General features: G+C 38.6%; 1 protein-coding gene across 1 annotated transcript in view; it reads left to right on the top strand.

Moving 5' to 3' along the window:
• The first annotated feature begins 1,669 nt into the window (after nt 1–1,669).
• The window catches only part of LOC126188872 (pescadillo homolog), a 42,159-nt gene continuing 20,149 nt past the window's right edge, over nt 1,670–23,679 (top strand). Inside the window, exons 1-6 of the mRNA XM_049930531.1 lie at nt 1,670–1,827; nt 1,934–2,167; nt 2,287–2,658; nt 2,746–2,884; nt 4,650–4,783; nt 13,237–13,496. Of these exons, the coding sequence (XP_049786488.1) occupies nt 1,804–1,827; nt 1,934–2,167; nt 2,287–2,658; nt 2,746–2,884; nt 4,650–4,783; nt 13,237–13,496 (1,163 nt within the window). The 5' untranslated portion in view covers nt 1,670–1,803. The remainder of the gene's footprint in view (nt 1,828–1,933; nt 2,168–2,286; nt 2,659–2,745; nt 2,885–4,649; nt 4,784–13,236; nt 13,497–23,679) is intronic.

Below are 23,679 nucleotides of genomic sequence, written 5' to 3' on the forward strand. Positions count from 1 at the left end.
TAATTCCAGGAATGAACTGAATTTCTCATTCATTGTAAGAGCTAGGTACACTTTCTCCCATTGTTCATGGTGTAAAGTGTTTCTAAATAAGCTAGTAGATTCTGTGTTTATTATTCTAATGTGTTTAGCCTAGATGTGATCATTTACTCTCTTTCTACTGGCGAGTTTTAAGGTTGTCAGTTGAGCATTGTGGTCAGGCAGACCATTTATTATGGCTTGTGTTTTTACATCACTTGTAATTTGTGGGGTCTAGGAACAGATTATCAATCAGGTCTTGTTCCTATATACTCTTGTTGGGAAATAAACCATTGGGAGTAGGTTGAAAGTTGAGAACAATGATTCCAGTTGTTTATGACTGTTACTATTTCAAAGAAAATGAATGGTAAAATCGCCACATACTATAATGTGAGTGTTGAATGAATGTTATAGTGCCTTATGGCCTTAGAGCTGAGACAAGAAATAAATACAAGGAAGACGAAACCCAAATGTTGGATCTGAAAATAGATTTCACACAGGGATGAATTAGGAGAAACAGACTTATTTATGAAAGAAATAACTATCAGAGACGAAAATGCTGTCTGCAGTGGCTAACCAACAGCTGGCATGTAAATATCATCGGCAACCACGACACTCTTACAAGATTTTATTATCTTACTGTATTCGTTGATATAGGCATTTCAAAAAAACTAATTTTTAGTTTAACAGCTGCCACATCACACTCTGAAACTATTTCCTACACATAATCCACAATTTATACACTGTTTCGTCTCACAAATTACGAAATTTATACGAGTCGCTTTTTTTGTTACGAATATTAACTTTTTTTATTCATTCAAAATTCTTTTAAAAATGTGGCATACGTCTCTGGTTTGCAAATATTACACACACACACACACACACACACATACTACTGCAGAAAATCAAATATAAGTTGCTGTTCTTGCAGTTCTAGAAGCTGCGAAAGTGTACCCGCCGACCATTCTTTTCACTTTTTTAGAAATAAAATAGAAAGGACTGAAATCGAATGGAGTACAGCAGCACTTACTCCACAGAATGCTCGTTTTCTAATTACTGCCATCAGTTAGCATTGGTGATAGGAAAGTGGCGCAACAAAGTACAGCTAAGCTGAGCTTTTTGTGGCATGACAAAAGATGCATCTCTTAAGTTGCGCCACTAAAAACTGGGAGTTCACACATTAAACCCCAATGCGACTGCAGTATACCATTAGATGTGGTGACACTTTTGTTGCGTGTGTGAATCCGACTTAAATATCACTATAACTATGGCCATTAACGAAATGCTGGGTACATCATAATGAACCTGCGTATAAAGCTACAAGCAAGGCAAAACTGAAATTTTTTTACTGAATAGTTGCTGTAAAATCATTGGTGAAAGTGTGCAGTGAGTGTGCGTCGTCTCTGTCATCGCTAACCGGCTGATAGGTGGCAAACTCTTGTCGACCTTTCTGAACGAACGAATGAACTCGCCCAGCACTTTGAGTGAAAACTGATCCCTGCACATCGGCCACGGTATCATGCGCGACCTACTCGGGGCCACAGCCAACTTGGAGACAACGTATGTTGGAAACAAGAACTTTGTTCCGTGCAACTCCATAGACATGTCTCATCATCTTTGGACTCATTTCTTGTTTCGATATTGGACAGCGTGATCTCTCTGTAGCATACTATCCTTGATCTTTGATGCGTGTTGTGTGTGTGTGTTTTTGTAAACACGTGTGAAGTTTGGTTAAAATTGTTTCAAACTTGTTACCGATTTAGTGAAGTTATTAAGCCGTCATAAAATATGGTTTCGAAACGGAAGAAGAAGGTATTTATTGCGGTCCCTATTTTGAACCTTTAAACTCGTGTAAATATTACACGCATTTTGTTGGTTGTAATATGTTTAAAGACATGTTAACGTTCTTAAATTTCAGTATCAGTCCGGAGAAGGAGCACAATATGTTTCAAGAAAGCAAGCAATGAGAATGCTACAGTTGTCCCTTAAAGATTTTAGACGGCTTTGCATTCTTAAAGGCATATATCCAAGAGAACCAAGGAACAGAAAACGAGCACAAAAAGGTGCAAGTGGAATAAAAACACTCTATCACAAGAAGGATATCCAGTTTTTGATGCATGAACCTATTATATGGACTTTGCGTGACTATAAGGTATGTACACTCGTCTTGAAAGTATTTGATTCTGTCCAGGAACTCATGTTGTTTGGAGTTACTGTTCTCATAGCCAGCTCTAAACATCAGTTGTGATTTTACAATTTCTTGTTTTGCAGATATTTGGGAAGAAGATAGGAAGAGCCAAAGCTGTCAAAGATTTCGAAACTATGAAACGTTTGCTAGACAATCACCCAACATTAAAATTAGACCATATTGTGAAAGAGCGATATCCAACTTTCATTGACGCAATTCGCGATTTAGACGATTGCCTCACGCTTCTTTTCTTGTTTTCGACCTTTCCTTCGTTAAGACATGTTCCACGAGATCAGTCGGCACTTTGTAGAAGGTTAACAGTTGAGTTCATGCATTACGTGGTTGCAGCAAAAGCTCTTCGGAAAGTTTTCATCTCCATAAAGGGGTATTACTATCAGGCAGAAATTAAGGGACAAATTGTCACGTGGATAGTGCCCCATCATTTCAGTTTTCAGGTAATATTGTTTATCTCTCATAATCACATTTCTGTTTTACTGCATGTCAGGTAAATGTGTTAACGTGACAGTATTTCTTTCCTACAGCCACAATCAAAGGAAGAAGTTGACTTCAAAGTATTGTCCATATTTGTGGAGTTTTATCTGATCATGCTGGGATTTATTAATTTTCGTCTCTATCATTCACTGAACCTTTACTATCCTCCAAAGTTTGCTGGATATTCAGGTAAAATCAGAAGTATTATTTTTGTCTGTCTGTACAAATAAAAATATTTAAAAAATAATTATCATAAGAGGGAAAAATAAGTAAAAAGTGTTTCAGGTAAATACGTGACCTGGAACACAATGCAATATAGGACGGCTGTTACTATACCTAAAGTACTGACACACTTTGTTGTGCGTCTTGGTTTTTGGAATGTACTTGTGGTGACATACTGGTCTGTTGCGTCTACTTTAAGTCCAAAGGTCTCAGTTTGGTTGAGAGCGGACAAAGTGGTTCAAATGCTTCATTTGATGTGTTTCCTCTTTGTGTGTCAGAATGTGGATTTTTCTTTGGATTATATTTGTTATACTAATTGAATATTATGTACTCTATAACGTGTAAAACGGGAGAATAGCAATTTGTAAGCAGACAGCATTTAGGAGTGTACTAAAACAGCTTTACTCAAAAGAAAACTATGTTAAATGTCTAATTTTCAGTATCTCTCTTAACCTCCTATGCTGTGTAATGTAGAATGTGTGTAGTGTTTGCTAGTAGCTCAATGAGATCATCTTGTCCATCATCACTGTTGTCACATTAAACAGTCATGGCTCCATTTCTTATTTTTTCTTTTAACTAGATAATTCATGCCAACCTTATTAAAAGTATGTAAGAGATTCCTCATATTTCTCACGAAATAGCTGCTCTTTACACTTTTTGTGGGTAGTTACATGAAGTGATCTTACCATTACAAGAATCTCAGTACTGAGTGAGCACAAAAATTCTTGTTTTGCATGCTATGTTCTTTAAAAATGTTTATTCACTGACAAGTTTAGCAATTACAGTCCTCAATATGCTCCACTCAGTTCGAAAATAGCTTAGGCTGTACTAAACAGAGCCTTTCTCTCTATTGCTGTAAAAATTTAAAAGTGCACTTTAGTGAAAAATTATCACATGTTCCTATTTTATTCCCATTTTGTATCATGACAAATACCATTAGTGTAGTGAGACAGAAATAGTGCTAATGTAACTGTAACTTCCATTCAATTCATGGAGCATCTAGCTTTTATCAGTTATTAGTGGTCATACGGAAGCTTGTGACTGTAAAATCTGGTATGTTCTTCCCATTAGTGGCCGGTTATATTAGGTAATTGTCCCTTTAACCAATATGAAGTATTTTTCAGTAGGGTGGCCATCTCAAAGACCACTTTTTTACGCATATGTGACTCAGTGTGTGAGTGAATATTGAAAGTAAAAGAGAGGAAGTGAAAGCTTCCTATTTTTGGTTTGTAATTTAGAGAAGCATCACAAAGTGTACAGTACTGGTGCTCACCGCATGAAGAAATTATCTAACAAGTAAATAGACATTGAGGCTCAAATCATGAAATTCAGCCTTTTACAGCATTGAATGCTGTCCAGCTAGTGTATGGTTATGCCAGTCAGTACTTTAGAATGTAAGGGTAACTGTTTTGAAATAATTAACGAAGCAGATTGAAGCTATATAGTGTCAGTTTTTCATATACAGTGTCATTTTGAGTTGTGGTAACATTGCAGACACACAATCAGAAACCATTGTACATTAATATAAAATACGAAATGAAACACAATTTACACATCTTTATAAACATAATTTCTTGTCATTTTTTCGTATATAATGTAAATGTGATTTGTCATTTTGTGTTGCGATCACATTCCTGACACTCAAGGATAACCTACTGAGACATTGATAACTGAATTGTACTTCACATGCTACAGTAAGTAAATATGAATAAATTGTTGCGTGTTTTTACAGCTGGTGATTGTGATAAGTCAATGGTTGATGAGGATTACTATGTATCTGAACGAATAGCTGCTCTTAATGTTACACTGGCTCGCACCAGCAATAATACAGAAGAGGAAGAAGCTGAAGTGGATCAGTTCCCAATGGTAACACTCCATTCAGTATGGATTAAGCCAGATTGTAATTTAGTTATACACTGAAACACCAAAGAAACTGGTATAGGCATGCGTATTCAAATACAGAGATATATAAACAGGTAGGATATGGCACTGTGGTCAGCACCACCTATTTAAGACGACAAGTTTATGGCACAGTTGCGTTGTTAGAACGGTTACTGCTTACAATGGCAGGTTATCAAGATTTAAGTGAGTTTGAATGTGGTGTTATAGTCGGTGCGCAAGCAATGTGACACAGCATCTCCGAGGTAGCGGTGAAGTGGGGATTTTTCCGTACGATCAGCAGTCTGGTAAAACATCAAATCTCTGACATCGCTGCAGGAAAAAGGTCCTGCAAGAACAGGACCAGTGATGACTGGAAAGAGTCGTTCAACATGACAGAAGTGCAACCCTTGGGCAAATTGCTGCAGAGTTCAGTGCTGGGCCATCAACAAGTGTCAGCATGCCAACCATTAATGAAACATCATCGACATGGGCTTTCAGAGCCAAAGGCCCACTTGTGTGCCCTTGATGACTGCACGACACAAAGTCTTATGCCTCCCCTGGGCCTGTCAACTTTGACTTTTGACTGTTGATGACTGGAAACATGTTACCTGGTCAGACGAATCTCATTTCAAATTGTGTCGAGTGGACGGACATGTATGTTTTTGGAGACAACCGCATGAACCCTTTACGTCAGCAGGGGACTGTTCAAACTAGTGGAGGCTCTATGGTGGTGTAGGGCATGTGCAGTTGGAGTGATATGGGACCCCTGATACGTCTAGATGTACTCTTCTCAGGTGACATGTACGCAAGCATCCTCTCTGGTCACCTGCATCCATTCATGTCCATTGTGTATTCCGACAGACTTGGGAAATTTCAGCAGGATAGTGTGACACCCCACGTGTCCAGTATTGCTACACAGTGGCTCCAGGGATGCTTTCCTAAGTTTGATCACTTCTGCTGGCCACCAAACTCCCCAGATATGAACATTATTGAAAATATCTGGAATGCCTTGCAACATGCTGTGTAGAAGAGATCTCCACCCTCTCATACTCTTACAGATTTATGGACAGCCCTTGAGAATTCATTGTGTCATTTCCCTCCACTTGTGGCACTTCTGCGTGCTCGCAGGGGCACTACATGACATTAGGCAGGTGTACCAGTTTCTTTGGCTCTTCAGTGTAGATAACTACTATTTCACTCTGCAGCTGTTGTGACTCTCCATACATCAAAATTTTATGTATGTATACACTTAATAAGCTCGTTAAGAAGTTTTTAGAGGAGAGAGAATCGATAGAACGTATTTAGTCAGTTTTTGGAATTTTATCTTTTTTGTATGTAACAGAAATCTGGGGACTGTTTAAAGAGTTTCCACTGGGATATTTACTTGAGTTTCAGCTAACAAATAAGCTTTGTTTTGCCACAGTAAGTGAAGTTTCTGTGAAAATTGATTGAATGTGCTGTGCTAGAGAGTGTTGGTTGGGAGGGGAATGTTAAGCTTTTCCATCCTTTGTATTCCCTCCAGGTAAGATCCGCTATTGCAGTTGTCATTTCTATCATATCCTCCATCTGGGTTGCATAATTAGAAGCAACAGCTACCAGACACACACCTATCCTTGTCATGGTTTACATGGAAACACCGAGCTTTATTCATGGTGCTACTGGCATGGTAATGCCACTTCATTGTAACCAGTCACCCATTTAAGTGTTCTTTGTATAGAAGTATTGTTTGTTTGCCAGGGGTGCTATGTTTTTATCATGTAGGGTTGCTGTTCTTGTTTGCAGGTGAAGATGATTTGGCTATGACACAGGTATCAGAGGGTGTAATATATGAGATGTAATAATTTCACTGTGACCTTAAAAACAGTCCCAGAACAGACTAAATTGTGGCATTTTGAGACATTGGTTATCCAGTGGAATACCCAACACCTCAGGATGTCAACAGATCACTGGAAAAGTCTGAAGAATTATAGCCTGAATCTTGTCAGTGTTGTAAAGGCATGTGGTATTTCGAGCCAAAAAGTACAGAGAACATGTTCAGCAGTGCAAAGAATGGAAACATGAAGTCAACGAAGTTTCAATCTCTGAGGGAACATATTAGTGGAAGAAGAGCTATCTCTGAGTTGGACGATTTCCAGGGCACTATTTATTGCCTTGCATCAGAATTTTATGGCTCTGGCAAAAGGCAAAATTTGGTTCATGGGTGGTGTCAGTCAAATGGCACAATTCTAAATTCTTTGAAATCCAGCCTGCAGTGATAGGTGTATGCTCATGATGTCCATCATGGGATTACAGAAGTGTCCGATTCCACCCATCTGCTTTGACCCATGACGTCACCAATATGGGGGAAACGACCATTCTCAACGTCTGCAATATGGCACCTATGACGTCATTAGATAAATGACAACAAACACGAAAATACATACAAAACCAACAAACACATCTCTCTCCAAAAATATAATCAAACTAACAGGGCAGTGCAGGAAATTGAGAGTTTTTGGATGGGGACGAACTAAATATAAACACACCACAATCCCAAACTACAAAAAACGACGACATAAAAACGAAAAAGTCCCTAATTCCGCTACACTTACAATATCAACAGGAATCAGTCACTTCCCTTCACCTACATAGATCAGCTGCAATTGTCGATACCACAAAATAAATACCAACTACTCCAAAAATTATAATTACACCGCAACTATCGATACCACAAAACCAACACCTAAAACAACAAAAATTGGAATCGAACACTTCCCTTGACCTATACGCCTCAAATAGAACTGACGATACAAAAAAAATTGAAATCGAGTACTTCCCCTAAGAAACATAATCAACCACAAGTGCCGATACCAAAACATCAACCACCAACATGTGCAGTAAATAACACCAACCCAACAACACACAAAAACCCCATCTTACACCATAACACATGAACAAAAGATCCAAAAAAACAACTACTTACCATAAAAAAGTTCTGGCGCTACACACTAACCCCGAACTTGCATATTCTGCTTGCATATGCCACACTTCACTGTCTCCGTCACAAGCCCAAAAAGTTGCAGAAACTTAATGACGGACAACATCTCATCCTCCATTTCAGCCCGCAGACGTGCACTATTAAACTTAGAAGTCATATCCATACCCAACAAAAGAAGCCACATATTGAACTAAACGACTTACCACACAATCATATTTCCCCTATCTGTGCTGTTGAACATACTCTCTGTACTTTTTGGCTTGAATAACATGTCTTTACTGTGCTGACAAGATTTAGTCCTTTCTGGGATTGTCTTTGAGGTCACCATGAAATTTGTACAACCTGAATATGACTCCCTTTGTTTAATTCATTACTGAGTCATCTTTGTATACGCACAAGAATGGTAAAATTATGTGATGAAAACCAAGTACTTTTGGCAAATGAACATCTGGTAGAATTCAAAGAGCTATGGGTGCCTAAGAGTGCTACTAAAGGAAACATGCTTGTTATTGCTGTTTTATGAACATTCAAGTATAAAAGCATTGCATGGTGTGAGATTACGTTTCATCCACAATTTATAACATTTTAAGGAGAATTAGTGTGTGAATGTAGAAATAAGGTGCTTCAAATCACTAGTTTGGAGTCAAACATGCAGTTACCACTTGAAAACTCAGCGTATAATGAACAACTAAGATTTCACATTCATTTAAAATGAAACTGTCACCTTCCAGTCTAACCTAGGCTTTGGCATATGCTATTGATCAGAGTGACACCATCTGCTGCTGAAAAATGGAGGGCCTTCATCATATATTGAGGCGTGGCAGCTTGTTTTCATAGCATTGCACACACTCAAGTTGCTAATTAAACGGTCGAGCATGTAAGAAAAGTAATTAGTTGGAAAGCATGTTGATTGATGCAGTAATTTATTACACTAAGAATGGTGAAAACTACATGACGATCAGTGTCTATGATTGAAATATTTGCATTTTAATTCAATGAACCTATCGGAATTTACGTAGCGGTGGCTGGAATGCGAGGAGGTCAGATAGTACGTGTCTGGGAAGTCGCAGACGATGGCCCCAAATATTGCCAGTCAGTATGGCGGCTGAAACCAGTTGGGTCTGGAAAGTGTTGGAGCAGGTGCAGGGATACTGTAAAAGAACCCAAAGTAAAAGTTGAGGCTTAGTTTATGGGGTGGACATCCCTTCACTTTGGTTCCTGTGGACAAGACAATCAGTGGACCAAGCTCAAGGGGAAGAATAGTCCACCTTACATTTTAATGTGGCAGAAAGTAGAGAATTCACAATATTTATCAGACCATCTCAGTAAATCGTAGAGAATGATGTAATTACAGGCAGAATTAATATTTGGTAAAATGTAGTGTGTGAGGGACATGTGCCAAGTGCCACTTTGTGTTGATTGCACAGTAAGCTTTGCTTGTGCATGTATTGTATGTAATGTCTTTTTAAGTCGCACAGTTAACTTTAAGACTGTGTTTTAACTATATGTCTGCTGGCGACAAACTGCTGAGGCTTGTACACAAGTAGTTAATGAGCAAAGCATATGGCATGTGCGATTCAACACTCCCAGGTGTGAAGGCAGGTTTGGTGCATCAAATCATCAAGCTGTTTGCATCTCAAGTGTTGTGAAATTGTCATCACTGATGACTTTATCACAACTCACAATTTAGTGCAGTTTGTTGGCTCAGAGAATATGTAATTATTTCTGGATTTTCAAACTATCCTGGAAAGTTGTGACAAGTCCTGCAGGGCAAAGAGCATTAATTGCATCTCACCAGCACAGATTAGCTTTGTTGTGATATTCTTACAAAAGTGAAGCTTCATGTGTGGCCTTTGTGCTGCTGGTATCGGCTCACTCGCGTTTGAGCAAGCTCTGTGAATTCCGATAAGTGTGACCTAAGATTTTGTTTCAATATAGTTATGAATGTACAGCCACATATTTAAAGACACTGGGCCTCCACAATATAGATAACTTCTACCAGAATCTGTCTCTCTTCAGTGGTAGTTGTATTAATATTCCCAAAGTGTGATTGTGTTGAAAACGCAACTAGGAATAATTCATATGCGGGAGAGCAGTGTATTGATAACTGCTCTAGAGATAATATCAGTTCAGATAATGTGTTTGTGTTGTGTTCATCAGCAAAACAATTGTTAGATTCAGAAAAAAGAATTAATTTTACCATGATAGCATATTGGAGACGTTACAGTATCATTTCCTTGCTGCATTCATCGGCTCGTTCTGTTCACTGTTGTAAAACTGATTCCCATGTTGGCTACTGTTTTACTGCAATCATTGGAAATAAATGTCTGGAAATCTTGGCAGGAAGTGGCTTCTCCCAGAGAAGTGCTATGGATAGGAGCAGGAAATACCCAGTAAAAATTCTTGTGTTCAGCTTCTATGGTTGATTAGCTGAAAACCAAAAACAGTTTTGTGGTGTGATTTGGCGCTCAAGAAATTGGGAGTTGAACAATAGCCCTCATGAGGATAATAGGCTGGATGGAGTGGAGGTGATTATTTAAATGTTGAATATATGAAGTCGGGAGTGAGTGATCCTCAGTGATTAGCAAAGTTGTTTTAGCCAGTATGGAAAGCCTACAAACATTTGAAAGGGGGATACTCTTGTGTAATTCTGCTTAGGAGCATTTCAGTTTATGTGGCAGGTGCTGGTGTTTGGTGAATGTGCATGTGATTGGTATACACAGTCCTTATATCAGATCAGAGACAGTACCAAACTGGGAGGAGGTGTGTGTTGAAAGTGACATGCTTCATGAGGTTTGAGTGAAGCCAATAAATTCCATTTGTTTCTTTAAAATTTGAGTGAGGTGCCTTCATGCTGCTTTTACTTGTTGACTTTGAACTGTTTCCTGCTTTGATGTGGATATCAACAGAAATTGCTCAGTGCCAGCTGAAGATGGTGTACAAACTGTTGGCAGCTTACATACTTCTGTCCAGTTTTCAGATCTCAAAATCTTCCTGAAACTAGTAAGGTACCTGCAAGTTTTAATTACTGACTTGGGAGCAATGAGAAGTTTAACCCTGTCACACAGGTCAAAGTGCAGCTAGCAACTCCTATTCAAACTTGTTTTATACACAAGGTTTTATTATTATTATTAATTATTTTTATTTTTTTTATTACGTGGTGTAGAAGATGGTTATGTCTTTCAGGAAAGCTCCTAAATCAAACATAGGTAAGGGAGAATCCACAGTGTCACTAAGAGACAAATATTTCAATTCTGGGCTGCTGTATGAAAGCTGAGATGATAGTGAAACTTGGGTTGCACAAGCATCCTTATAACCAGTTTGAACTTGACTGCATGGCTGCAGCTTCGACGTGATTTTTATACTTAAAAAATTCCATGTTACATTATGATCTCCAGCTCATGTAAGCTATAGATCCCCATGTAACAGGCTGGGTAAGTCATTTCCCAGACTGGAGGGAGGCAGTGTCATACATTTTCCAATATATAGCATTGCAAAGCACTCTAGTGGTAAAACCAACCTTCACGTGGCAGGTCACCTGTTAAAGTACGGTCTACAGAGATCCATACAGCAGTGTCCACATCTTAAGCATTCAAATGACAGTGTATGTAAAACTGTATGAGAAACTTATTTGAGTACAAGTATTTATCCCATTTCAGATTAACTGTTATCTTACTTGAGTTTTGTGAATTCACATAGTTGGGTTATGATCACTAAAGAGCAACTCAGTAGGGGATATTTTAGTGGTACCCAGTCACATGTTTCAAATTCATTCAGAGGACTGTTTGTGATTCGTAACTGATAGAAGGTGTCATCTGCTATCCTGTACTTCAGAAACCTTGACAGCATTTGATTAACTACTTATCATGAAGCACACCATTTATGCCATATGAAGAACCCTTAAGTGTCAGTTATTGTTAAAATGTCACCACAGTTCATTAGATAAAAAATGTGCATGACAATTGCAACAATTTTTAGCCTTGTAATGGGAGGAAGTTCATGTAATCTAAGAAGTGAATACTGAGAAACCTAAACAGGTCTACTAAAGAGACTGCTTACACCTTGCTTGTCTGTCTTCTTCAGGGAGCTTAAATTGGAATGTTCGGAAGAGAGATGAAATTTTTCATTTGCAAAACTTAGAGATGTACTGTGCAACATTTCTGCTGCTTACATTGTGCATTTCTTATAATCACTAAATGACGCAGTGGTTAGCACAATGGACATGCATTCAAGACGACAATGGTTCAAACCCATATCCGGCCATCCTGATTTAGGCTTTCCGTGATTGCCCTAAATTGCTTCAGGCAAATGCTGGGCTGGTTCCTTTGAAAGGGCACAACTGAATTCCTTCTCTAATCCATTGCACCGATGGCCTTGCTGTTTGGTCCTGTCCCCCAAATCAACCAATCAAGTAACCTGAACAACCAGATCACATTCCAGCTCTAGCCAGGAAACATTTATTCCGAATCTTATACACAAGTTTGTCATTCATGCGTAAGATATAAATGTTATCTACTAGTATTTTATTTTATTAATTGTGCCCCCTCAGTTTTTATTTTCACTTACTTCAGAAAAGAAATATTAATTATGTCTCTGTACTCTACACAACATATTCCTTTTCGAGAAAAAAAAGATTCAATCAAATTTCCATCTAGACATCTGATTTTTCACACCTTCCCTATGAACAGTAATATTCTCATTAACCAACTTTGGTTTCACAAGGAACCATTGTGCACTGTGACCATAGATTAATCAAGGAAGAATAGGAACACCACAGTCGGTCACAATCTCACTGTCTTTATTACTCTTGCTTATCCAGATTTCACCTTTAAAGCTTGCTGTGTTCCTATCTTTTCTTGATTTTTCCCACTGAACCACAGCAAATTTATTTCTCAGTTGTTATCCAATCGTTGACCACCAGTTTCTTTTTAGCAACAAAATCAGTATTTCCTATCATGTGAAACATGGTATGTTCTGACGCTGCAGTTAGTAACTACCTAAATGAAACTGAAATTTGGGTATAAATTTCAGTAATGTAAATATCAGTGTAATATATATTTTTTTAATACTTTCATTTTAATTTGTTGCATACTGCAACTTGTGTGGATCAGAAATATAGATGTTCTGTTCTTAAATGTCCCTTTTACTTGCAGCATGAATACTTGTTAGCATCTTTCTTGTCAGCGTCCTAGCCTGTGTTAGCGTTGCTAATGTAAATGGCAGGGGATGTGTAAATTTAGTTTTCAGAAATTTGTGGAAGCATTGATAGTGAGCAGAACCATTTTTCTCTGCAATTTTATAGTAATTTATCTTGTTCCAATTCATTTCACATAATGGTAAAATTGTGCTTCACTATGTATTAAGAAGTGACTTCACAAAAAGAGTAATGTAAATGTTCTGTAACTCAAAAATGTGGTTAAGCTGCCTTATGAGATTTACATTTTTATTGTATTCAAATCAGATTGAAGATCCTGAAAAATTGGAAGAAGCAAAACTGGAAGCAGAAAAAATCAAACGATTAAAATCACTGTTTGAAGGTTTAAAGTTCTTCATTAATCGAGAAGTACCACGTGAGCCTTTGGTGTTCATAATTCGCTGTTTTGGAGGAGAAGTCTCATGGGACAAGCTGTCATTTGTTGGAGCTACATTTGATGAGTCAGATGAAACAATCACTCATCAGATTGTTGATAGACCAAGTTTGGAGAAGCAGTACATTTCAAGGTAAGCCAAAGTTATCATCTGGTAGACATCATATCAATATATGCATTAATTATAGTGTAGCTGCTATATTCTAATTATTGTTGTATTGAGCTGGAAGTTTCTACTGCTGTGAAACTAAAAACTCATCATGATGAAAAATGCAGTTTGTGGAGAACGTTAATATGAAAATTGTGATAAAGGTCATTGTTGTGCCATATCATTGTCACACCTGCAATTTGCCTTTGGATATTACAGTAATTAGGAGCCCAAATTATTGTCTTCTAGGTAGTCTTTTAGTATTGTCTGTATATAAAAAGAGGATGTACACAACCCGGGAAATCCGATAAAAACCCAGGAATTTTTTCATCCAGGAGAAAACCAGGGAAAAAAAACAGGAATATTTTGGAATTCTGGGAATTTTTCATTGTTTTAGCTTTCAGCTAAATTTTGGTAATTTTGACTGAATTGATTCTCTAGCAAAGAAAGTTACTGTATCCTGCTACTGGAGAATGATACTGCACCAGTAAAATGTAAATGAGATAAATAAAAAACTTCAGTGGCAAAGGAAGTGTGCCATTTACAACAACAAAACACTGTGTACCCCCAAGCATCTGCAAACAGCAAAAATATGTCAAAGGCCTTAGGATGAAGACTATGCAATACTTCATAACAATAAAGTGTTTTGTATGAGCATAATGTCACAACTGTTTACATTAGGTTCGTTTGACCAGTTGCCAGCGGGCTCATGCGTATGGCGCATGCACAGTTGACTCGCATATGAGCAGTACCCTCTCCTGCTTCCCGCTACTTGAAATGTGGCTGTTAGTTGTATCGGCAATAAGTGCCAAGCAGCCAGATAGTAACCACAAAAAAATTTCTTGCGCAACCTGGCTGCCAGATTCGCTCATGCACAGAGTTCTCTGAGTTGAAGTGGTGAGGGGGTTAGTCTCCACCTGACCCCTGTTTGTGTTCAGTGATTTCGCTATTTCCTCTTCATTTCAGGTTCCCAAGTCAAATGAAAACAAAACAGATTCCTGCAGCCGGGAGCTATCAAGTCAATTCACATACCGTATTTACTCGAATCTAAGCCGCACTTTTTTTCCGGTTTTTGTAATCCAAAAAACCGCCTGCGGCTTAGAATCGAGTGCAAAGTATGCGGAAGTTCTGAAAAATGTTGGTAGGTGCCGCCACAACTAACTTCTGCCTTCAAATATGTGTAGCGCTGCACAGGCATGCGCAAGCACAAAGATAAATACTGGCGCCAAAACCTCTGCGTCAGTAAAAAAATTAAAAAAAAGGTGGAAGACGAGCTTTTTTCTCCGCCCCGAGTTTCAACCAATTCATTTTCATACATTATCCAACGAAGCAAATACAAATTCTGTATTGTTCATCTTCGAATGTAGCAGCATTTCAATGTACTACGAAAATCCGACTGGCAAGACTGGGATGTTTGTCAATATGGCCAACTCTACGTTCTGAATTTTTTCCTACCTGTGAGAAGAGATGGTTGCTAATAGGAACTTCTATGAATTGTAAATCACACGCAGTATTCTCTTCACCATAATAATAATACGAATATAAACATTTTACCATGCATTCTTTCGTATTTGCTGCTATCTCATTTAAATCCTGTCTGCCTAATAAACTACGAAACTAGAGTGAGACAACAACAAACGCGGAAGAATATACATATCATGTCATGTTTATATTTGTATTATTCTTATGCCTAATAGTGATACAGTCAGAATTGAAGCACGGCAATTGACTAGATTTTTAAATCTAAGATGACTAATTTCTGTGCAGAATATAATGTACTAAAGAGGCGTCTGCAAAGATTTTCAAACGGAGAAAAATTTTCGCTAAACTCTCGTTCAGAACATCTTCTATCATACGCAGCCTATTATTTGGTTCTTCTTGATCATTATCAAAGAAAGCAGCAGTGTAGTAACAACAAATAGCAGTCTCTTGCCATTGTTTCGATAATGAGACGATTCCTCTCTTTTTAAAATTGTAAGCGGCGGTAGCGCGCACAAAAGCAAGCCATGCTGCGAGCGGCGACAGGCCGTGAGGCGTGAACTTATTATCAGAATGCGACAAACAATGCATGACAGTACAGTAATGCATTTTCAGCTTAGAGTGACGTAAACACCTATAACAAAGAGAACGGCACTTATCAGATCAAAGAAAAATAAGCAATCAATTCAAACCAGACGAAGCACGTGAAAAAGGAAGGGTACCCGTATAAATAAGGACGGAGCGACTGACGCATAGCAATGGCTACCTGGTACAGCTTAACTGCTAAGCTTACGGCTCGAACCAAACTACTGTAGCTGTGTCGTCATTTATTCGACCTAAATTGTGTCTCATATTACAATGGACGAACTTTGTTTTGATTTGGAGGTGTGGCCTAAAATATTTCTCTCCTCTTGAATTTCAAGTCTCAAACTTCAGGTGCGGCTTAGATTCGGGAAAATTTTTTTTCCTTGATTTCGAGTCTCATTTTTCAGGTGCGGCTTAGATTCGAGTGCGGCTTAGATTCGAGTAAATACGGTAATTACAGAGGTCAAAAATATATTATTAGTTTCAGTTTCCTGACTTTATTTTATTTCCAAATTATTAGGCAGTCAAGCATTAATCGCCTTGCAGAACAATGAAGTTATTTTTGTGAGTTTGCTAAAGAAATTTGACTTTATTAATCTTTCCGCTGTGGCAATCAGTGTATTTGAAATGAAGTGTTTCGTTCCACAGTATTGGCTAGTTCCAACTGTTCGCCGATTTCAAGTGCACATTTTCATCTTCTGCCATGAATGGCATTATGCCATAATAAAGAACCAAATATGAGATAGTACAGTACTGGTACTCCAAGAAAAATTACATCGCAAAAACCACACTGCAAAGCTTAATATCAGATGGAACCTACTTCATTGTGAATCTGGAAAAAAACAATGTGCACTTAAAGACGAATTATGCATTTTAGTATGGTTTACGAAATTCCGATGCTTTTGGAGTATCCTCTGATGTCCCGTTTCTTTTATGGCGTAAGCTCTCTGTGCTTTCTACATATGAACATGCGGACTTCCTACACCACTGCAGTTGTGCACGCGCAATAATGCCTGTTTTCTGGTGCTCTCTGGCAACTGCTAAATCGAATCAGTCTCGTGATAGTATTGCGAATGGTGGTTCGAAAAGCATTACTTTCAAAGTAAATTTCTTTTTACGCAAGATGAATTATGTTACGTGTGAGAAAGTGGGATGAATTCCTTGAATCACAGAATGTTTAAAACTGAATACTTTGAGGACCAGTCACTTACAAGAATTTTAAGGTCAAAAGACCAGAAATTTGTGTCATCAGCTGGTGAGATCACGTGGCATGAGATTGATTGGCTTACAAAAGGGCATCGCAATCTCGATTTCAACGTTCCGAAAACTAACGTGCTGTGCTTGGTGAAATTTGAGTTTATACTTATGTAATATGAAAATATGCAGTGTATATGTTGCTGCACATCAAAGGACTTTCCAAAACTTCCCATGAACCACGGACTTTGCCAATGGTGGGGAGGCTTGCATGTCTCAGTGATATAGATAGCCATACTGTTGGTGCAATCACAATCGAGGGGTATCTGTTGAAGGACCAGAAAATTGTGTGATTCCTGAAGAGGGGCAGTAGCCTTTTCATTAATTACTGGGGCAACAGTCTGGATGATTGACTGATCTGGCCATGTAACATCAACCAAAACGGCCTTGCTGTGCTGATACTGTGAAAAGCTGAAAGCATGGGGAAACTATAGCGGTAACTTTTCTCATGGGCATGCAGCTCTATTGTATAGTTAAATGATGATGGTGTCCTCTTGGGTAAAATATTCTAGAGGTAAGATAGTCCCCCATTCGGGTCTCCGGGTGGGGACTACTCAGGAGGACATCATCATGAGGAGAAACATAGCTGGCATTCTGTGGATCGGAGCACGAAATGTCAGATCCCCTAATCGGGCAGGTAGGTTAGAAAATTTAAAAAAGGAAATGGATATGTTAAAGTTAGATATAGTGGGATTTAGTGAAGTTCAGTGACAGTAGGAACAGGACTTCTGGTTACAGGGTTATAAATACAAAGTCAAATAACAGAAATGCAGGAAAAGGTTTAATAATAAATAAAAAATAGGAAAGCAGGTAAGCTACTACAAACAGCATATTGAATGCATTGTTGAAACCAATATTGTCACGAAGCGCACACTGACCACAGTAGTACAAGTTTATATGCCAACTATTTCCGCAGATGAGGAGGAGATTGAGAAAATGTTTGATGAGATAAAAGAAATTATTCAGATATTTAAGGGAGCTGAAAATTTAATAGTCATGGGGGACTGGAATTCGACAGTAGGAAAAGGAAGAGAGGGAAAAGTAGTAGATGAGTATCGACTGGGGAAAAGGAATGAAAGAGGAGGCTACCTGGTAGAATTTTGTACAGGCATAATTTAATCACAGCTAACACTTGGGTTAAGAATCATAAGAGAAGGTTGTGTACGTGGAAGAGATCTAGAGGTACCAGAAGGTTTCTGATTGATTACATAATGGCTAGACACAGATTTAGAAACCAGATTTTAAATTGTAAGACGTTTCCATGGGTAGATGTGGACCCTGACCACAATTTATTGATTATCCACTGCAAATTAAAACTGAAGAAACTGCAAAATGGCAGGAAATTAAGGAGATAGGACATGGATAAACTGAAATAACCAGAGGCTGTAGAAGGTTTCAGGGGGAGCATTAGGGAACGATTGACAAGAGCAGGGGAAATTAATGTAGAAAAAGAATGCTTAGCTTTGAGAGATCAGAGGATCAGGTAGGTAAAATGATGAGGGCTAGTGGAAATACTTGCCTAACACAAGATATATTGAATTTATCGATGAAAAGCGAAAATATAAAAATGTGATAAATGAAACAGGCGAAAGGGAATATAAACATCTAAAAAAATGAAATTGACAGGAAGTGCAAAATGGCTAAGTAGGAATGGCTAGAGGACAAATGTAAGGATGTAGAAGCATATATATCTAAGGGTAAGATACAGTGTGTAATCTTTTAGATGGCAGACCTCTCCCTAGTCCTGAATCGGTAGAAGTTGGTAAATGTCCGGAGGCTTTGGTAGGTACACAGTTTCGACTGCTTCCAACATTACATAGCTGACTGTGTTGTACAAGGTAGCCATTGTCGTCTGCTTCGTTATTGTTTTGCGCTGTACTGTTCTGCGTGTTTTTATTGTGCAGTTGTGCTAAACATTATCAAAATGAGTGAAGAGGCAGTTACTGGCCCATCTCGAGAGTTGCCAACAACCCCTACCTGTAGGCCTACGGTTAGAAGGAAACCAGTATTACATAGTGATGCTCGCAAAATTATATTGCGTGTGATTGAATGCTGCAAAAGGGAAAGGGAGCAGAAAAAATTGCTTCACCCCATTTACAAATCTTCAGTGAGAGCTGCTACATACACAGGACAAAGCATGCGTAGCATTGGAAGATTCAAACAGTTTTCCAAGAATCATCCTGGCGTATCACCACAAACGCCTGGCAAGAAAAGGTGAATTTCCATTTCAGATATTTTGTTCGCAATCACTTTGAGGGAGCCCCCTATTTCATCCGAATTACCTTATATTACATTTTTCCGTGCTACCGTATTGCTTTGTATGCAAACACCACTGGTTACTGTATTATTTCGAAACACATTCATATTACAGTACATTTCCAAATTCAAAAAAATACATGCAGTGCAGAAGGCATTTTCTTATAAATCTTTCTCTCTCTTTTAACTTAGGAAAAGAAGTGGAGAAATCGAAGTAATCATCGATGATTTCAACCAGCATGTCATTCGCGACACAATAGCGGAATTTTATTCAGTGTGGAAGATTGTGCCGAGACTGCGAACACTGCTTCCAGTTTTGCACAACAAAATAGGCTGGAAGTGGAGTATTGTCTTGCTGAGAAAAGTGCTTTTGTCTGTGGGATTCATATGGCGTAAGGTGGAAAACAAGGGGAATGTGTTGTTAGAACGTCCAGACATTGTGCACTGGCAATCTCATTTCATTGTTGACATGACGAATTTCAGGGAAGCAGGCAGAGTAATATTTTAGCTCGATGAATCGTGGATCGATAATAACTTAACGTTTAATAAATGTTGGCAGAGGAAGGGTGACTTACGTGAAGAGAGTGTCGTTGGTGTCACTGCATCGAGAAGACTGATAGTTGCAAGTGTCGGATCCAAGAATGGGTTCGTCAAGGAAGGGGAACTTATGTTCTGGGCAAAGTCGACAAAGGGCAATTATCACGGTCAGATGAATTCGGCAAACTTTGAGAAATGGTTCGGAGAGAAGGTACTGGCAAATCTCCCGCCTAATTCAGTAATAGTTATGGATAACGCTCCTTACCATAACAGGCAAACAGAGAGAACTCCAACTAAGTTTGACACGAAAGTGTGAATGCTGGAGTGGCTGCAACGCAGAAATATCCCCTGTGATGAGAGTATGAGGAAGGACGAGCTGTATACAAAAGTATGAGCGAATAAGCCAGTTGAGAAGTCTTTTGCTGTAAACCTGTTGGCTGAAAGCAAAGGCCACCTTACAACTGCGACTTAAACGCAATAGAATTAGCATGGGCGAAGATAAAAAGGCATGTTAAGGAGCACAACATATCAGGGGACTTGGTTGCCACAAACATGCTGAATCTTGTGGACGCAGCTTTCCAGTCGGTTACTGCCAATGATTGGAAGGGATATTGCAAGAAAGTTAAAGAAACAGAAGAAGAATATTGGGCATGTGATGGTGTCGTCGAAATTGCTGTGGATGAAATTATCATTAACACAGCCACATCAGATGTAAGTGAGGAAGACTCAGACACACAAACGGAAGACAGTGACAGCGAAAGCGATTGATCACATGGCGTGAAATGTTTTTACAAAAGATCACAGCTTGAATAAATAACAAAAACAATCTGCTATTAGTTTATTGTGAATTGTATTTCTGTTCTATTTTAATCAAACACAGAAACGGAACATAGTGACAGTGAAAGCAGTGGACCACATGGCTTTAAATGTTTTTACAAAAGTATGACATCTCGAGTATATACGAAAAACAATCTGCCATTCATTGCGTCGTAAATTTTATTTCTCTTTCAGACCGTTTCTTTTCCTTGCGGTAAGCGTACTTCATTGCTGCAGTTAAGATATTTATTAAACACTAGCTGTACGCCGTGCTTCGCCACGGAAGAAATCTCGGGAAGTTGTTGACCGATTGATTTAAAATTTTGGCACAACGTTTTTTAGGAATACACCCGTGGTTTTATATACCTTTTTTTAACATGTTTGCAAAACGTGTTGCGAACAGTGTCAGTAGTAAAGAAATAATAGAACAAAATGTCATGCCTGATGCGGCACTTTTTCATGCATCTCGATGTTTACCACGTCATGTCTCCTGAATTATATGTTGTAAAGAGACATAAATTTGCCAGCACATTTACTGATATATGTGGACACTGTATGCAAAATATGTTGCGATTAGAGTTTACAGTAACGAAATAATACATTAAAACGTCATGCCTAATGCTGCAGATTTATAGTATGTACTGAGAAAATGTAGTAAGCGACAACCTTTTTTCCTTTCATTATTTTGTGGGGGGGTGTCAGCGAGAAAAATTTTCGTAAAAGTTTGAAATTGTATGTAACGTTTGTTGCTAGTCGTTAAGTGCTCTCATTCTCAAATAGTGGATGCATAAATCTGGGTATTTTCCCGCGGTGGCATCTCATTGTTTATGACGTCATATCTCCTCAAGAATGTGTCTCATTTCTTTTCTTTTTTTTTTGGCTAGAAACCTTCGTGGGCATACTGAGAACAAATCACCAAAATTTCATCGCAATCAGATGAATGGTTTGGGAACGCACAGAGGGCAGACATACATATATTCATTTTTATGTATAGAGATTGACAGTTACGTTATACTATATGACCTGTTTAAGTATATTTAAATTTTATAATTAATAGTTTTACATTGCGGCGAATGAAATGAAAAAAAAAAAAATTGCAAGCAGTGGGAATTGAATCCGGGTCCGCTGCATGACAAGCCTTTACCTAATCAATTGCGCTACGCATGCTACAGTGACCCAACTGTTGAAACATTGCCCATTACTTTTTTCGGGCGTTCTTAGAACAACTCACCAAAGTTTCATTGCAATCAGATGAATGGTTTGTGAGCGCATAGTAGACATTCATACATACATTCATTTTTATATATATAGACTTTAATGTACATAACGATTTCAGTTTTGTTTACGAACAACATTTACAGCTAGTTTTACTTCCAAGCCTTTTGTCTGCTTTCGTGTAAGCATGACGCGCAATTTGTAGTGCCAGCACTGCAACTGGTAGGCGTGCCTTGTCCCCCCCCCCCCCCCCCCCCCAACAGCTCCCCTCCCCTCGCCAGCCAATGCTTGCTTCCTCCTCTCCCCGCACTCCCCTCACAACTCTGCCGTCTTAACAGTTAACACACTGTAGATACTGCCTACAGGAAAATTAAAGAGGCCTTTGGAGGAAATATCAAGAGCTCAGATGGAACACCAGTCCTAAGCAAAGAAGGGAAAGCAGAAAGATGGAAGGATTATATAGAGGGTCTGTACAAGGAGATGCACTTGAGGGCAATATTATGGAAGTGGAAGAGGACATAGACAAAGATGAGAAGGAAGATATGCTATAGCGTGAAGAATTTCCAAAGCATTGAAAGACCTAAGTTGAAACAAGGCCCTGGGAGCAGACAATATTCCGTTAGCGCTACTGATAGCCTTGGGAGAGCCAGCTGTGACAAAACTCTTCCATCTGGTGAGCAAGATGTACGAGACACGCAAAATACCCTCAGACTTCAAGAAGAATGTAATAATCCCAGTTCCCAAAAAAGCAGCTGCTGACAGATGTGAAAATTACTGAACTATCACTTTAATAAGTCACAGCTGCAAAATACTAACACAAATTATTTACAGAAGAATGGAGAAACTTGTAGAAGCCGACCTTTGGAAGAACAGTTTGGATTCCGGAGAAATGTAAGAACACGCGGAGCAATACTGATGCTACAACTTCTCATAGAAGGTAGGTTAAGGAAAGACAAACCTACATTTGTAGCCTTAGAGAAAGCTTTTGACAATGTTGACTGGAATACTCTCTTTCAAATTCTAAAGGTGGCAGGGGTAAAATACAAGGAGCAAAAGCCTATTTACAATTTGTAGTGTGTGTTTGTTGATGTGCACAAAAGGGAAGCAGTGGTTGAGAAGGGAGTGAGGCAGGGTTTTAGCCTATCCCTGATGTTACTCAGGCTGTGTATTGAGCAAGCAGTAAAGGAAACAGAAGAAACATTTGCAGTAGGAATTAAAATCCATGGAGAAGAAATAAAAACTTTGACAGTTTGCCAGTGTCATTGTAATTCTGTCAGACACAGCAAAGGACGTGGAAGAGCAGTTGAACAGAATGGACAGTATCTTGAAAGGAGGATGTAAGATGAATATCAACAAAAGAGAAACAAGGATAATGGAATGTTGTCAAATTAAATCAGGTGATGCTGAGGGAATCAGATTAAGAAATGAGACACTTAAAGTAGTAGATGAGTTTTGCTATTTACAGAGCAAAATAACTGATGGCGGTAGATTTAAGTGTCAGGAAGTCCTTTGTAAAAGTGTTTGTATGGAGTGTAGCCATGTGTGGAGGTGAAAAATAGACAGTAAATAGTTTAGACAAGCAGAGAATAGAAGCTTTTGAAATTTGGTATTACAGTAGAATGCTGAAGACTAGATGGGTAGATCACATAACTAATGAGTAGGTACTGAGTAGAATTGGGAAGAAGAGAAGTTTGTGCTACAACCTGACCAAAAGAAGGGATGAGTTGGTAGGACACATTCTTAACCATCAAGGGATCGCCAATTTAGTACTGGAGGGAAGCGTGTGGGGTAGAAGTCATACAGGGAGTTGAAGAGATGAATGCAGTAAGCAGATTCAGAGGGATGTGGATTGCAATACTTATTTGGAGATGAAAAAGCTTGCACAGGTTAAGAGTAGCATAGAGAGCTGCATCATGCCAGTCTTTGGACTGAAGACCATAACAACACCACCAACAACAACATATAGCCTATTATAATATTCGACTATTTCAAAATTCTGATCTATCGGTCAAAAAACCAAATAACA

The sequence above is a fragment of the Schistocerca cancellata genome, chromosome 1 (assembly GCF_023864275.1).
Source record: "Schistocerca cancellata isolate TAMUIC-IGC-003103 chromosome 1, iqSchCanc2.1, whole genome shotgun sequence".
In the NCBI taxonomy this organism is placed as follows: domain Eukaryota; kingdom Metazoa; phylum Arthropoda; class Insecta; order Orthoptera; family Acrididae; genus Schistocerca; species Schistocerca cancellata.